General features: G+C 38.0%; 1 protein-coding gene across 2 annotated transcripts in view; it reads left to right on the forward strand.

The window, feature by feature from the left end:
- GABRG1 (gamma-aminobutyric acid type A receptor subunit gamma1) overlaps positions 1–17113 on the forward strand; it is a 56573-nt gene that overhangs the window by 16114 nt on the left and 23346 nt on the right. Inside the window, exons 2-4 of one of the 2 annotated variants that reach the window (XM_081998996.1) lie at positions 1237–1385; positions 10246–10313; positions 10521–10556. In XM_081998996.1, the coding sequence (XP_081855122.1) occupies positions 1237–1385; positions 10246–10313; positions 10521–10556 (253 nt within the window). The remainder of the gene's footprint in view (positions 1–1236; positions 1386–10245; positions 10314–10520; positions 10557–17113) is intronic. The other variant, XM_081998997.1, reaches the window with a different exon arrangement.

A 17113-nucleotide genomic window follows, 5' to 3' on the forward strand; every position in this document is an offset into this window, starting at 1 on the left:
AGAAGTCCTTAAATCCCTTCCTAATAATATAGCAGTGACATTTTTAGTTTTGTTGTACAACACAAATTGGTACAAGGACAGTAATTTAATTCCTTTCTTTTACTGGAATATCTGTGCTTATGTTAACATTGGAACTGATTTATATGGATTGCATACGTTCTGTAATAGCTGCTAGCCAGTGTCCATTTGTGAAGATACGTTGCGTGACTGTCAGAGTTATTGCTATCAGTTTGATGCACTTTGCTTGACTTGAAGCCCATAGCAGTTCCCTGAAATAAGCTGGATGAGTAATATAGATTGCAAACTTTAGCACTGGAGGAATACTTAAGTCCACACTCATTTGATTCAAATGGAAAGAAAACTACTTCCAGGCATTCCTTGACCTTTTGGTGACATCTCAGTGAATCTGCAGATGCAACCAAGGTATTGCAAATTTCTTCCTAATGACTTAGTGGTTAACTATATATTGCTGCTTATCTAATTAAAAGATAGGCAACAAATGAATGTGTAAGTGTTTTCCTTGTACATTTGTTTCATTTTGATAAAATAGGTAGCTAACAAATGATCTTCTTAACTGAAAGGACTGGTACAGCATTTTAACTATACCATGTATACATGCAGATGCATAATTGACACAACTGCAGCTTCTGTGAATGTTTAGTCATAGCACATGGATGTAATGTTTGTTTGCTTTCTTAAAATTTGAATGGAGTTGGACAAGTATACAAGTCTTATTTTTTATATCATAGCTAGAACGGAGGCTACTAGGAAGGAGAAGCTCTTAATGTTCTTGACACCAAGATGTATCTATTACCATGGTTAAGCATCTCTTAGAAATATTAGTACCATGATTTGAAAATGAAATACCTGTAGGGAAAAGCTTGGGAATTACATTTTGTGTTTTAAAACAGGAAAAGGCTGACAGTAAGAGGATGCCTACTGCTTCTTTTATGGGTTTGACTCACGGCTTGAATTTTCTGTATGGGTGATGTGTTAATGCCTCTCTTGACATGTTTATTAGCTTACACTCTCTACTATCATAAAACAAAATGTTGGTGTTTTAAATAAGGGCCCACCTCTTTCTGTTGGCACCAGAATGCATTTGGATTTTTACAAATATTGAACACTCTAAATAGTGTTCAATATTTTATCAGTTTCTTCTTTCACCTCTTCTGTATTCAGTTTCACTCTTTGGGTTTTTTTTTCCTAACCCTTTTTTTAATTCACTCACTGTAGAGCTGATAAAGCAGATGATGAGGACGATGAAGATCTAACAGTGAATAAAACATGGGTCCTTGCACCAAAGATTCATGGTGGGGATGTAACTCACATACTGGACTCCTTACTTCAAGGATATGACAATAAACTTCGTCCGGATATTGGGGGTAAGCCCATAAAATAATTCAGTAAGTAGAGGCAAAACAGAGATGGTGTGCATTTTGTCGAAGATCCACTTAATACAATTTTTAAAACGTAATATAACAAGCTAAATATAACAGCAGTAAAATGCAATGGTTTTCTGGAACTGGTAAAAATAATGCAAGAGTAGACTTTGTATGTTCTATTTACAATCTCTTTTTCTTATCTAAAGTATTGCTTTTTGGGGACAGTGGGCAATCTATAATAAATTATTAAAAGACAATTATAGTTTGCTTTGTTTAACTAGGGTCTTCCGACAGAAAGAATTGTAGGTATAAACCAGCCGTGGTTATTTAAAAAATTGATCTTGAATCTGTAGGAGTTTATTAAAGAATTATTCCTAGATATTTTTACTCTTATTGTAGAAAATACATTGTAAGTGTGTATTTTGAGCAGCTTTAACTTGATCCAGTTCTCTTCTTCCCTTAGCGCAGATTTTGAAAAACTTCATAAGAATCTAAAAATATAACTTAGGACTATACCTTTTCTAAAGGAATATAGGAAGGAAGACTGCATGACTATAGATCAAACTTTGCAGCTAGCAGGAAGGCAGTTTTGTCTTTCAATAGTCAAAGCATCAATTTGCATATAACTATTAAATATTTGGAACAGTATTGTTTTGAGAACACAGAATACATGAAACCTTGCCAGCTCTTGTCTACCTCATGCATTCTGGATCAAACTAAGAAAAATAATTTATTTTCTCTGAGTTTGTTTTCTGAACTGTGAAGGGAGAGGTGGAGGACATAATTATTTGTTAAATACTTGGCATTCCCTATCAAAGGAATGCCATGTAAGTCTGTAAGCTACTTATACGATAAATAATACAACAATCTAGACTTGTTTCATTTATGTAGGAGAACGGAGAGATGCAATCTCAAAATAAGTATTTTCTTTTGAAAGCTTATGACAAATTGTTTTCTTCCCCAAATTTCTTAGTTCTGTTTTGCTGTTGACTGTTACCCTGAAGATGTTGAATGACAATTTTTCTCTCACTGTCTTAATATAATCACATGTGAATCTCATGAAGTTTGTTGTGAGTCTTTGTCTTCACGTTCATTTAACTGAATTACTGCAAACATTTAGAAACAAGAAAGGTCTTCCAGTGTATTTTTACTTAAATTATCAATGTGTGACAAATGTATAGCATCACTTTTTTTTTTCCCCAACTGCTTGATGCAACAGACAACAAAGGGATTATGAGGGAATAAACTGTCTCCACTAGGATTCCTTCTAATGATTACCTGGTAGGTGGGGATGAAAGAAAAGATAATTCTGTTTCTCTTCTCTCCCCATAAAACTTAGAAATAAATAGAAAAAAATAGAGGAAGATGAGTTTCTTCTAACATGTCAAATGGATTTAAAATGGGCGTGGAAGAATTTTGGTGTAATCCTTACCTTCACCTTTCTGGTTATATACTGAGTCTTCATAGGGCAAGAACTCTGCTTTTTTGTGACTAACTCAATGTACAGCTTTTTGGATTCCAGATATCAGTTGCTGATAGAACTGAAAGAAGACACTTGGTTCTAGCTTCTCTCACATAAATGCTCCCTTTCTTTTTCTTCTTTGCTCTCTTGATTCAATACTTCTGTACCAATCTGACCTTTGCTACCTGGGACCTGCCTCCATCCAATACATTAAAACACAAGGTTCATGAATAATCAGCCAGAGTAGTAAGAGCAGGAGACATTTGGGAGTATTCACATTGTTGCCAGGAGAACAAATTTTAAGACTGACTCTCTTCTGGATGGAGGGGAAGTCGCAGACTTCTGCCACAAGGCAAAGATTTTGGCCAACATAAGATGAAATTTTCAACTTCAGGTGAAGGCGTTGCATTCTGTCCAGCTGCTTGGGAACTGCAGCAGATAGAAAAACAAAATCAGGCTATAATGCATTCATGTTAGTCTGCTTCAATTATGTGGATAAGATCTGGTGTCAGATTCCGCATCGTCAGAGTATATGTCAGTACTTGTGCAACGAGGTTATTGAACTGGAATTCTAATTATTTTTCAGAGCTATAATATCCCACAGAACATTTTTACTATTGAATTACGAAGCTCAGTTACAGTAGCAACATTTTTTGTTTTGAACCTGGACTTCTTGGGTTTGAATACTAGAGCAGAATTTTGTTTTCCTCTTGATGTTGACACAGAATTTCAGCATCTCAGAGTGAGATAAGGGGTTTAATTGTTAAACATGTGGTCAGTTGAGGGAGATGATAAAGGAGAGCCAAATGAAAATTGAAAAGTCAGAGTCAAAACTGAAATTTAATAGAAAACCACACTTTGACATTTTCTGTTTTTCTCATTCAAATATCCATGAGTTGTAGTGATTTCTTAACTGCTACCCTTTGCTGTGTTTATTAATCTTACTAGTCTTTAACTCAATTTATGTAATATACTTTGTCATGTTTGGAGCATAAAGGAACTAGTATTAAAGTACCTTCTGCTCAGTACGAAGTAATAGTAGTTACCAGATGAAGTCTCTTATCTGTAGTATAAATCCCTTTAATTACAAATACAACCTTGTAGTGCTGATATATTAATAAAGCAGTGTTATTTGCACTGGAACATTACCTTTTGTTTAGCTTTTATAACCACATTCTTTTTGCTTCAGTCCTGCATCAAAGTAGTTGTTATTTTTCAACTTTCCTTTTTAAAGGAAAGAATTCTGGCTGCACACTGTTCCTTCTCTCACACCTTTGGCACACCAATATATTAACATTAGCCTATCAATGTACAGCACATTTTTTCCAGATATGTCTCATGTCCAATGTTGTGTATTATATGGGTGAAACACAACTGATCAATCTGAAAGTTTAATTAAAACCAGGGAATAATCATCACATACCTGCAACTCTAATGGAGTGTTTTTCAATCAAGAGTTTGAAAGGAGTCAGCATTGATAGAATTTTTAAGAATGGTGAGGATGATTGCTCATGGACATAGAGAAATTGGATACCTAGAGAAATCTGGATAGTTGTAATTGCCCTTTAAGCAGGGCATGGGTAAGTAATTGCATCTCAGTGCACTAATGTGAAAAGTCATGTACTCGGGGATATAAAGAATACATGAACAAAAAGTGGATTTTCAAGAGACTAATAGAAGCACTAATTCTGAAAATATAAGGATATTAAGGGGATATTCTGTTGAACAGGTGCTCTTAGTGTATCATTGATGAAAGGATGATACAGGCAGGAGAGTAATAAGCCTGAAGAAGCAAGAAAATATCAGGTAAAGGCAGAGGGGTACATATTCTGAGATGAAGAATATTTTGCAAGAATGGAAGGAAACTGAAATGCAAAAGCAAGATCTAGAAGAGCATATGCAGTGAATGTTAAACGTACTGGATGTGTGCACTGCATAGAAAATAATGGAAATAATAAAAGTGGTGGGGCAGGAGTATTTGCTTAAGATGGGTTTCATTTAAATAAAAAGGTAAAAGAAGAAGTGTGGAGAATAGAGCTCTGCTTTCATCAAAATCACTTTGAAAAAATTCTTCAGAGATGGAGCTGGAAACCTGCTGTAGACACCTGAGGCTGAATTTTCAATTTAGATAGCCATGTAAGTAATGCTCTTAGGTAACTCGTTGTAAGAATTGTATTATTCCATTAAAAACTATTACAAATTGAAGGCCCCTGTTATTCCTGAATGTGGCAGTCACCTAATTTATTTGCTGAATAACTGCTTTATCACCAAGAAGAGATGCTTCTTTAGGCAATTAATGAGGAGTTATAGAAAACATGCTTAAAGAAAATAAGCATGTGTGAAATTATCAAAAGTGTTCTTAGTTTAAATTAAATAACATGATAAGTAATAATTAAAAAAGGTGATATATCTTAGTCCTTCATTCCAAAATGGGGAATTGTGGTAAACTATGGGAATTAGTGAATTTGTATGAACTAACATGCTATTGGGTAATGTTGAGGGTTGGAATAATGAAAATAGAGCATTATTAAGCAATAAAAAGTGCAATGTTCTGCACTTTCACAAAAATAGCAATCATTTTTGTCAGGAGATGGTGTCTTATAAACTGAGGATAACCAATAAGGAGAGCTCTTCAATGTACCAGGCAGAGATATTTCAAATACCAAAAGCTGCAGATTGGGTCTGGATAAATACAGGCTAAAAAAGAGGCACTTTTGATAGTGAGATCAATTACTAAAATAGTTTGTCAGTATTTGAGGTAGATGTTTATCACCATGATTTTTCTAATAGAGAGTAAACGTTTTTCAAAATACAGATTTTGAACTGAAACTCAGGGTCAGCCTGGGCGTTATGCAGTGTCATCGCTTTCTAGTAGGGTAGTTGTCTGTACCTGCTGAGAGAGACATCTTTCCAGATCTTGCTGCTTGGTGGGAAGTTCATTCTTGCTCTTGAATTCCAGGCACAAGAACGACTTATTTACTATATTTATTTCTTGGGACAAGCCTGTCCTTAGCTATGTGCTTGTGTAAGATGATGCTCAATACCAGTCAAACCTTTTAAACCAGAAGAGAAGTTTAGTCTAGTGAAGAAAAGATGTCAAAGCAGGAAATTAGAAAATGTGAGCAGATCTCTGTAGATCGGGCTTAGCAAGCAGGTTCCCTGTGTGCTTCAGCTACGTTAGGAGCTGATGAACTATCCCTTAGGGGCAGCTGCCCCGTTGTACACTTCTTTTTCTCTGTTGAGTATGCAGTCTGCTGTCCTCTCACCTTCTTACTTTACTCTAGCCTGGCTCATATAGTCTTTCGGGGTAAATATTTGAAGTGTGCTATCTCTTTGTCCCCTTCCCTAGAAGCTTCTGTAAGTTTACAGTACTGTTTTGCACTTCATACAGGATGTGTTAAATAGCCACCTTCTTACTCCTGGTATTTTCAAGGCTGATACCAAATTTTTAAAGTAAAATAAGAAGTATTCACTGTAGAAACATCTTAAAATCATCTTTCTCTGTTAGTGCTTTGTGGAGAGTAAATGAACAATAGTAATTATATGGATGTCAAATGACTATCAAGAATGCATTTTCCTCCAGCATTTGTCATTTTCATGGTCTCACATCAATTCTAGTTCAAGAACACGAGAAGAATGAATTCTTTCTTCTAATTCACAGAAGTACTTTGCTCCGTACCACACAGAACAACCAAGGTAGCAAAACAGCCTCTTCCAGTCTTCTTGAATTGGACATCTTTCTCTGGATCATTTGGGTCAATTAAATTAATTTCAACAGAGGCAGATTTTCAGACTCTTTACTGGCTCTTAATAGCGCTAATAATCTTACTCAGAGCAGTATGGAAAAGGCAAATTGAACTCCGTGGCACATTACAGGAAAGCCCTTGTGGCAGATCAAGTACTGCTCTCTGCAAGCTGGAATTTCATAAATTGATGTAGCCCCCCTTAAAAACTGGCTCACTGACAGATCTCAAAATTTAGTTGTTAATAAGGAAATATCACTGGCTGGGCAGTATATAGTAGGGTCTCATAGGAAAGTCTTGATCAGGAATAATGATATTTTGAATTATTTCAGCAATGAATTTTTTGTAGTAAAGTTGGCAGACAACACAAAGACCATTGGAAAGGGAGAGGCTGTATCTGCAGGGTAATGATTTACTCCTTCATTAAAAGTGGAGACACAAAAATTGAGAGGGAAGAAAAAAAGGAGGCAGGGAGGAAGTCTGTTGGTCATATTTCAAGGTGTGAGATTCTGCATAGTGAAGCAGGGAGTTAGGAGAAAACAGATATTTTTTGTAGTATAAGGTCTTAGCTATGCATCCCCTGAGCATTATCCTGAGATAAGTCCCCTTCTGAAAAGGAACGCAATAAGTAGAAATCTGGAAATGTTCAAGCAGCACTTATAACACTGTTACAAAACATTTCCAGTCCTGGTGTCCACATTTCCACGATGAATCTGGAAACAATGGAGAAAGTTTAGAAGTTAAAGCTGACAAGTTACCTATAGGTTACATTTGCAGTATGCAGTATGAACTGTTCAGCATACTGAAGGCAGGTTTCAGAGGTGACATTAATCACCGTGTGTAGGTACTTGTGTCTGATGAAGAGGTTTGATATTACAAGCTCAAGGAACAGGCCTGTGTGAACCTCATCAGGGTCAACAAGGCCAAGTGCAGGATCCTGCACCTGGGTCAGGGCCACCCCCGGTATCAAAACAGGCTGGGGCATGAAGGGATTGAGCGCAGCCCTGCTGAGAAGGACTTGGGGGTACTGCTGGATGAAAAGCTGGACATGAGCCAGCAATGTGCACTCGCAGCTCAGGAGGCCAACCGTATCCTGGGCTGCATCCAAAGAAGGGTGGCCAGCAGGTCAAGGAAGCTGATTCTGCCCCTCTACTCCACTCTGAGGAGACCCCACCTGCAGTACTGCATCCAGCTCTGGAGCCCTCAGCACAGGAAAGACATGGACCTGTTGGAGCCGGTCCAGAGGAGGCCACAAAAATGATCCGAGGGATGGAACAGCTCTCCTCTGAGGACAGGCTGAGAGAGTTGGTGTTGTTCAGCCTGGGGAAGAGAAGACTCCAGGGAGACCTTATTGCAAGCCTTCCAGTACTTGAAGGGGGCTTACAAGAAAGATGGGGACAGACTTTTTAGCAGGGCCTGTAGTGATAGGACAGCGGTTAATGGTTTTAAACTAAAAGAGGGTAGATTTAGACAAGACATAAGGAAGAAATTTTTCACACTGAGGGTGGTGAAACACTGGCACAGGTTGCCCAGAGAGGTGGTAGATGCCCCATCCTGGAAACATTTCAGGTCAGATTGACGGGGCTCTGAGCAATCTGATCTAGTTGAACATGTCCTTGCTCATTGCAGGGGGGCTGGACTAGATGACCTGTAAAGGTCCCTTCCAACCCAAACTATTCTATGATATGGCTAGGCAATGCTGAAAGTTGGAGTCAAAGGCTTGAATGTCAGAACAAAACAAGATTTCCTAACACTAAGGAGAATTAAACATTTCCTACTAATATGGAGAAGAAATAGTGGATTCAGCATTGCTTGAGAAATAAGGCAAGATACACTTTGATCCACACCCTTGTGTTGTAGTCTAGCAGTGGGGTTGCTGTTATATAGATAAATATGTCTGCAATATTAAAGGAAGTAGATACGTGTTTGCGAGATGTGGTGTATGTAAAATATGTTATATTATACATAGGTGTTTATATACACACGCATTATATACTTTTTTTACTCTGACTTTTCAGTCTGTGGATATAAGTTCTTGTGTTGCCCCCCTTCCTTTATGAGCCCTGCAGATATTGAAAACATTTGCAGCTCAGGAACTACTTTTTTTTTTTTTTTTTTCCCCAGGAAATAAATTGGTTTCCAGAGTCTGTTTAAACTTTCTGTGAAGCATGCTGGGGACAGGGTGGTGATCAAGTGACTCTGTGCTCTGTGGTCTTACAGAAAATCCTTTGTGCAGCCTCACTGGTGTGTCTTGCTGTCAGGCTCAGGGTCACACCAGTAATTGGATTTGGAGTCAGGGAGAATTTCCTTGCAAGTGAGATTGGCAGGGAAGAGGTATCTTAGGATATTTAAGAAGTGTAACTTGTCTGTCATTGTAGCTAGCAAGGATGTTAATGATACTCTGTTTCTTTCTGTGTGTCTGTTCAAGTTTTAGATTTTTGAGATTTGAAAAATCCTCTTACTTAAGATTTTAGGTTTGTTATAAAGCACTTGGGCAATTTATCATGGTTTGCGGTATAAAGAAATAAAATCCGATGACATAGGGTCCCTCTCCTATGAAATCAAAGTGTCTTTTTGTTTGTGTCTTCCCCCTTTTCCATCTGCAGATGGACAGAGATGCTTTATTTTAACGTGCCAGATCATGAGAGAAAGACCAGCAGAGCTTTATTATTAACTCTCTTCATTCCACTGGGGACTAGGACATATGTCCTCTTGTGTCCACATTCTGGCTCTCCAGTACAAGCTAGAAGAAAATGCTTGGTAAATTGATGAAGTTAAAATGTATCCCAACCTCTTCTGTCTGTACCTTTTTCCCCTATAAACCAGTTAGGAGGAAAAAACTGACTTACCAGTGCCACCTGTACCTCAGATGTGACTTTTGTGGGAAGTCTCTTAGACTTTGTGCCCTTCTGTAAGTGTACAAAGTAAGAGAGTATATTCTGTAAGAGAATATATTTTTAAAACGGTTAATTTTTGTCTGCCCAGTGAGAGTGGTTTCCCCGTGTTTTTAACGAAAAAATAAGTTTGGAAGTGTTTAACTTTTAAATTACTTTCACTTGAGGAGCTTTCAATTTGGTTTTTGAAGCAGTGTATTAATCAAGCTGATGAAAGGATATTAGTAATCCTTAGGTGTGCTACATTTGCATGAATTCAAGAAATCCGTGGTGAAAAGTTATTTTATTTTTGTTACGTGTTTTCAGTAGGAATCGACAGAAAGCACTGCATATTGATTCCTTACAGCTGATAAACACATCTGCTCCCAGACCCCATGGTTTGTTGTACAAGCAGTTTTTTCCAAACATTTTTCTTCTGTTTATGATTAAATTTTTATGTTGGAAGACAGTTTTTGGTTTGGCTTTTGCTTTTTTTCCTTTACCTTTTATACCTTTTATATCTACCATATCCATTCACAAAGAACAGGTGGGGCCGCATTATGAAGTAAGAAATTCGTGTTGATAATTCCAAGAATTCGTATGGAATAAGGGAGCCAAATCATATATGGTCCTTCACAGAATGAACAAACCAGAGATTTAATTATTCTGAACCTAATAAAAGAATTTCAGATTTGTTGTTTTTTTAGTAAATAGGTTAAATTACACTAATAATGTACAGAGTTAATAATTACATATTTAATTATGGTTACTGTTTTGTTTAGTGAGAACTACGGTAATTGAAACAGATGTCTATGTTAACAGCATTGGCCCAGTTGACCCAATCAATATGGTAAGTTCTGATTATTGACAGAAAACGTTATCTGAATGATGTATGGGTTAATATTATGAAATAATTCTAATCTCATTCAAATAATTTTATTTCTTACTGTGTGTTCTTATGCTGTTGGACATGATTTTGATTATTACAGAAACATGTTTAGATTCTATTTGAAATTGTTGTAATTTAAAAAAAAAATTCTTCTTTAAAAAAAAAGAGGCCACACAGGGGACATTGTATCAGGTCCTCATTTTGGTTTGCATTTTCACTATGTATGTTTGTACCTGGTTTATCTCTGGCCCAGTATAATTTCCTGGAGCTACTCTTCAGAGGTTAAGAAAAATAACAATTGACCCAGCATTTGTGAATTAAACTGTTTCCAGTGATTTATTATTATTTTTCCAATTCATAAAAAGAAAAATTTGGAAGTAACTCTTGTCCTCCTTTTCCCATGTCTTAGTCTTATGGGTCCTCTTCAGAGTATACACACACACACATAGCTGATTTCTTCAGAAGTTAAGCAGTACATATCATCTTGTTTCCAGTAGACCTGTCGAGATCTGACCTATCTATTCAGTACCAACACTGAAGTAACAGCACTTATGAGGAAGTTGAGCCTGTGGCCTTTTCTTAAACCACTTAGATTTTCTGTCATGATGTGCGTTGTATGAAATGGTGGAGCTGGAAGCTCTAGAAAGGCCTCATTGCATGACTTCTCCTGCGGACTGCTGCCCAGGACTAAGACAGGGACTGGCCTTTGGGCAAGTTTGAGCTCATCCTCCTCCTGCCGTTTTCCTTTTCTTCCTCCCTGCAGAATTGCTGTCAGCATTGAGTTTGCATGGCAAAGTAGTGTTTTGTTCAATCTGAGGCTGGAGTATGCCAGTGCAGGGGGCTTATGAGCATTTGGTGAAAGCACAGTAATTAATTAAAATTATTGTTAAGGATCTTGTGGTTTACACGTCTGCCATCATGCTTGGGTGATGGGAAGCCAAGCAGGAAAAACCAGAGGTACTTAGATACTGAGGATAAAGGTGCCAAAGGTAGATGATGCAGATCTGTGGCGAAGGATATTCATTCCACCGTAATGGTCTAACAAGCTTAGGATTGTCTTTACCTGGGGCTGTGGCAGGGAAGTCCATGTCTCAGGCCAGGGCTGTGCATAAAGAAATGCATGAAAGTGCAGAAGAGTGATGGGGCGGGGGAAACTTTTCAATTTCCATGAGTGGTCTAAGGAGTGTCTTTGATCTTGTCTGTCTTCCTACTGCAGTCTTTCTCTTTTGCTTCTCTCCATCCTATCCTCTTCTGAAGGAATTTATTGTGGGAGCAAAATGTGTGGACAGGCATCTACCTTTAAGGAGGATATAGCAAATAGTGCGGGCTTCCTTTTCCAGTAACCCATGTAAGTCCTTCAGCCTGTGGCCAGTGGAGCTGAAAACGATAAATGCTTACAGCTTCAGTTTTCCAGTTTTAAAGAACCAGCATGTGGCTGGCTTTGCAGGATAGCCCTGCCCCACCTCCTATGTCCTCTTCTTGTCTCTGTAGCCCCTGGACAATCTTCCCGCTGCTATATATCGTGGCCTCTCCTGTGCCCACAGCTGCCTTCTCCTTGCTCAGCCCAGAGCCTGGGAGGTAACGTTGTCATGTGTCACGCTTGCAGTAATGATATCTCAGCCATTGGACTATTTCATGTCACTTGTTTAGAGGTCTCCCCACATCTGCTAGAGCTGTCTGAGAGCTGGGTGGTGATGCTCTTGCCATGGCACTAATAAAAGCCAGTCATACTGGCTTTTAGTCCAAGGTAAGGATAGCAGCATATTGGAAAGGCGTATTACTTCACTAGTGAGCAGGATCCTAATGGATATAACGTATATCAGCTGAATGTTTATCTCTCTAACCTTCTAATTTCTGTTAAAAAAAAAAAAAGATAACAATGAAGCATGCCACTAAAGGGTAATAATGTAAATATCATTAAGACATAGAACTTTAAAAACTATTCTATGGTTTTTAAAAATGGGCAGAGAACTACTTAGCAATTCAAATTATAGTCTGAGGGCATTATGGCCTTCATAAAAGACAAGTTGTTTTCACTGGGCTTGGACTCCAGGAACCTGGATCATATGAGTGTCTAACATCACTACAAAAATGAAATGTTTGTGAAAATAAATGAAACCATATATATGCAAATAATTTGATTAAGGTTTCAAAAAAAGATGTTTTTAATCTGGAAAACAACATTCTCAGCAAAAAAATAATTACAGGTTTGACCCTGTAAGCTCTTTTTATGTGAGCTGTTGGTTTCATTAGGAAGGCACTTTCCCTTGAGTCAATATTGCTTGAGATTGTTAACCAATAATCCAAAAATTGCTTCCATTTCAAGGGCTGTGCTTAGCCCTTCATTTGATCACTTAAATGTGAGAACACATATCTGTGATTCCCCATGGGATTACTCATTTGCCAGGTATGCTAATTCACTCTGGCAAATGATGTCCTTTAACTATTTAGTTTGGATACAATATGGCATGATGTAGAGAGCATTTTTTCTAACAACGATGCTGAAGCAGCATATCAAGGGAGTATGTTTTTCTGAAAGCTTCAGAGCATATGTTATGAGAGGAAACTGATTTATTTTTATAATTCAGTCTATTTTCCTCTTGCTATCTGATAGACTTTCACTTTCATAAAAGGGACATTTTAAATGTATGTATGACGTTCATTAGAATTTGTCTTCGAAGACTGTTGTGTTTTGGCTTTCATGGTTTCACAAAGATCTACACAAAATTATAGATGGTATAGACACCCCATGCTTAAGAGATGGTTTTCTACAGCATGTGATCTCTTTAGGCATCTGCCACCTAAGTAAACGTTTTTAACAAGTGCCTTTATCAGCGGAATATTTAGGCTTCTAATACTCATTAAGTCTAAAGATTTTTGAATCTGTCTTTTAGAGCTAACCTGTGCTATGTATTGTGCAACAATCACGTAAAATGCAGCTAAATGCATTTTTGTGGACAAAGTCTTGATCCTCAACAGCTCTGCAGTGATCTAGGGGTTCCTTAGCAGAATTCAGACATCCAATAAATATTTAGAGCCTGGTTTTCCTCTATGTGGAAACTCATTCAGTTGAGCGCTTAATGTAGATGCACTAGGCTCTTATTACCTTTCTTTTTCCTTCCAAACCAGGGCCAAGATGAAAAAACCCACTCTGGTGGTACAAGTAGGAGTCTGATATATGGTCCCTGTGTAGAAATGCGTGTTGATCCATGTTGCCTGGTGGGCCTCTTTAGCATTCTTTGCCCAATCTCTATGTGTTCATGAATACATAACATTTTGTGCTACTGGTGTCCCAAGGATCCAGGAGAGAACCATGCCAATGCCACAGCTTTTGTGGTTTGACAAGACCATGTGAGTGTGCAATTCAGTGGGTTGGGAGGGGCATTTTTACCTTCCTTTAACTAAGAGAATACCTGATCTTGTAATTTCTGTTTGATCAAAACTCTCATGACAATAAAAGACTGCTACCCCAAATGAGAGAAATATTTTTGGAGAAGGAATACAGGAGCAGTTCCTTAAATAAGAAGCAATATTGCATCATTGTGACGAAAATGAAGAGCAAAGAGAAAAGTTTACACTTTCTCTATCCTTAAGGACTATTTATTTGAGTTTCATATAGTAAATATTAGAGCAATACTCAAGTAAAGAGGTAGAAAGAGGCAGATCATTTCTCCAGAGGCACATAGACATTATGACTGACAGGTTACAAACTAGCCAAAAGAAGTGCTCTACCTCTCTGTCTATACCTATCTGTGTGTAAGGGTATACATATGTATATTTCAGAAACAAAATTATGCTTTAAAATGCCTTGGTTTTTCATGTGTTTCTAAGTCATGATTTAACATTTTGAAACATTATGTTATCATTGCCATTTTAGTGTGAGTGCTACATAATTGTTTCTTCTCTTGCTGTGGGTGCAGATGATGCTCTCTATTCAGCTTTTGTATTTATTAATGGAACTTGGTATTAGAAGGTCCAGACTGAAAATTCCAGGATAAATTCCTAGGACTGCAGTTCACTGAAGCAGTTTGGTTTCCTTGTTACTTCCCAAAATTTATGTTTCTTCTGCAGATGATGTGGCTTCTGTTGCAGGATCTTTGCTAGTTATCCATTGAAGGTTACAGTGACTGCAGGCTGAAGGCGATATTTGAAGCCTAGCACTGTTATTCTTAACAAGATAACTAAACCACTGAGCGAATCAGATATTCCCAGAATACAGAATGTGCTACTTTTGTACACAGACTGCATGGCCTGGGCAGTCTTAGGATACAATTTTTCCTGTCATATTACAGAATCACAGAATCACTAAGGTTGGAAAAGACCTTCAAGATCATCAAGTCCAACCATTAATCCAGCGCCACCATGTCCCCTAAACCATGTCCTGAAGTGCCACATCCACACGTTTTTTGAACACTTCCAGAGATGGCGACTCCACCACCGCCCTGGGCAGCCTATTCCAATGCTTGACCACCCTCTCGGTGAAGAAATTTTTCCTAATATCCAATCTAAACCTCCTCTGGCGCAACTTGAGGCCATTTCTTCTTGTCCTATCACTGGTTACTTGGGAGAAGAGGCCAACACCCTCGTCGCCACAACCCCCTTTCAGGTAGTTGTAGAGAGCGATAAGGTCTCCCCTCAGCCTCCTCTTCTCCAGACTGAGCAACCCCAGTTCCCTCATCTGCTCCTCATAAGACTTGTGCTCCAGACCCCTCACCAGCTTCGTTGCCCTTCTCTGGACACACTTTAGCACCTCAGCATCCTTCGAGATTGTACCATTTTTGACTTTTTGTAGAATGTGCTGATGGTGAATTTTAAGTATCCTTTGACTTGAAATTTCAATTCATTCTCAGGTTGCAGTAACTAGCAGCAGATCTTTAATTTTTTTTTTTTTTTGTAAGGTGTTCAAGTAACAATGTGATCTGTATCCTGATACAGATTGCTCATTGTTATTGTACTTGTGGAGGATGCTTTGTGGTCAGATGTGTCACTGCACTTATTCTACTAGTCACTAAATTTGTACTGAAGGTTTGAAGGTTTTGTACTCTTACTTTACAGTGCCAGGTAATTTACATTAAGCACACTAGAATATAAATAATCATGACCCAAAGATATATTATCTGAAGTTACCCTGAAATCCGGTACTCAAAGATGCACAGTCTTGGTGTGATTTATTTTGTAAATCAATGTATTTTTAACTTTCTTTTTGAATGATGTTAAATGTTTCGTTACTGAATGAACAATAACTAGTGTGAAGGAAAGAGGAGGCTTAGAAAGAGACAGAAAGAGGTACTGGAATTAACAAGGCCCTGATACTACAGATACCTAGGCATGTACTTCAGTTTACATTTGTGAACCATGTCATGCTGACTTAAGGATTTAACAAACACAATAAGAAAAAATACAAACAAAGAAGTGTATAAAAGGAAAATTATGAACTCTTCCTCCCTGTCGGTCTGTCTGTCTGTTACAGAGAGCTGTGTGTCTAAGTAGACAGTTCCATGCAAGAAACATAAGTATAATAAGTCACAGTGATATCCAAATGCTGCAGTGTGTAGTAATATTTCAGGCCTGGGTGAACACTGCTTGATAGGGCTTGTTGTGGTTTTGTGGACTGCATTTGAAGCTTCTCCTGGAGGCTGGAATTGCTTTCATGTTTGAAGAAGGCTGTTTTGAGGAGAACCATCATCTCTATGAGCCTTATGCTGACAAACTGAGAGGAAGAGCATGAGAGATGCACTCCTGCCTGTGTTTGAGAACTTTTGAGGTTCCTCAAGGTTGTGTGGGTTCAGTGTGCAAGCACTGCAAATTTTTCGAGAGCCAGGTGTGTGCATTTTATGCAAAGTGGTTCCTTTCTTTTTGAAATGGCAGGAATATTTGTTCATAAATCAGAACAGAAGTACCAGCAAATCTTTGAATATTGCCTGTTTCTTATTGTACAGCATCTTCTCTGGATTAGGCTATAATAGTAGGTTTTTTTCCCAACTTACTCTTTTGTTTTGATTAGGAAAGATAGATTCCAATCTGACAGCACTGCACGTGGTCAGAGTTAATTGACTGTTACTCAGATGAGTGTTTGAGATTGATGGACACAGTCTTCATTTATAGCAGCTGAGTACATATTCCTTCAGTAGGCTTAAGCATTGTTTTTTCTTTGTTATGAAACATATTTAAGTGTCAAAAACCATATGCCTGTTAGTATTTCTTATTTTAACAGCTCTAGCAACTTGAGTAATACTTCACAAATACAATTTCATTAATGTTCTTCATTTTATTCTGAAAAAAATTAGCCTAAATTGATTAGCCTGGCTCTTGTGGGCAGCTAGTTTGCCTACTGCTATTGCAAAGTAGGTCTAAGCTTGCCCTACTTGGTTTCAGGGGAATTGGCCAAGTACAGGCAATATTCTGCTAATACTGGCTCAGCACAGCAGTTCCTGTGTTGCTTCCAGTTTCTATGATCATTTTGAAGGGAATGGTGAGGGATGAGGGAAAGGCAGCCGTTGTATGACAGACAAATGTTGTAGTAGTTTTCTGAAACCGAATCAGAGTACTCTCATCTTTTCAGCCCCTGCTTTAAATAGCATTCAGTGCTTGTCTCATTTTCAGCTGCAGCTTACCTGTTGTTCCTTAAAAGATACGAAGTCAGGACAGGTAGTTAAGGTTCTACACAAGACACAAGAAAAATCTATGCTCTGTGCTGTAAAATATGGCCTAATTTGTCTTTGTCATTTAGCAATGCTGTAATCTAAGGCTGCAGTCTTTTT

This window comes from Phaethon aethereus (genome assembly GCF_964289735.1).
Source record: "Phaethon aethereus genome assembly, chromosome: 4".
NCBI lineage: Eukaryota > Metazoa > Chordata > Aves > Phaethontiformes > Phaethontidae > Phaethon > Phaethon aethereus.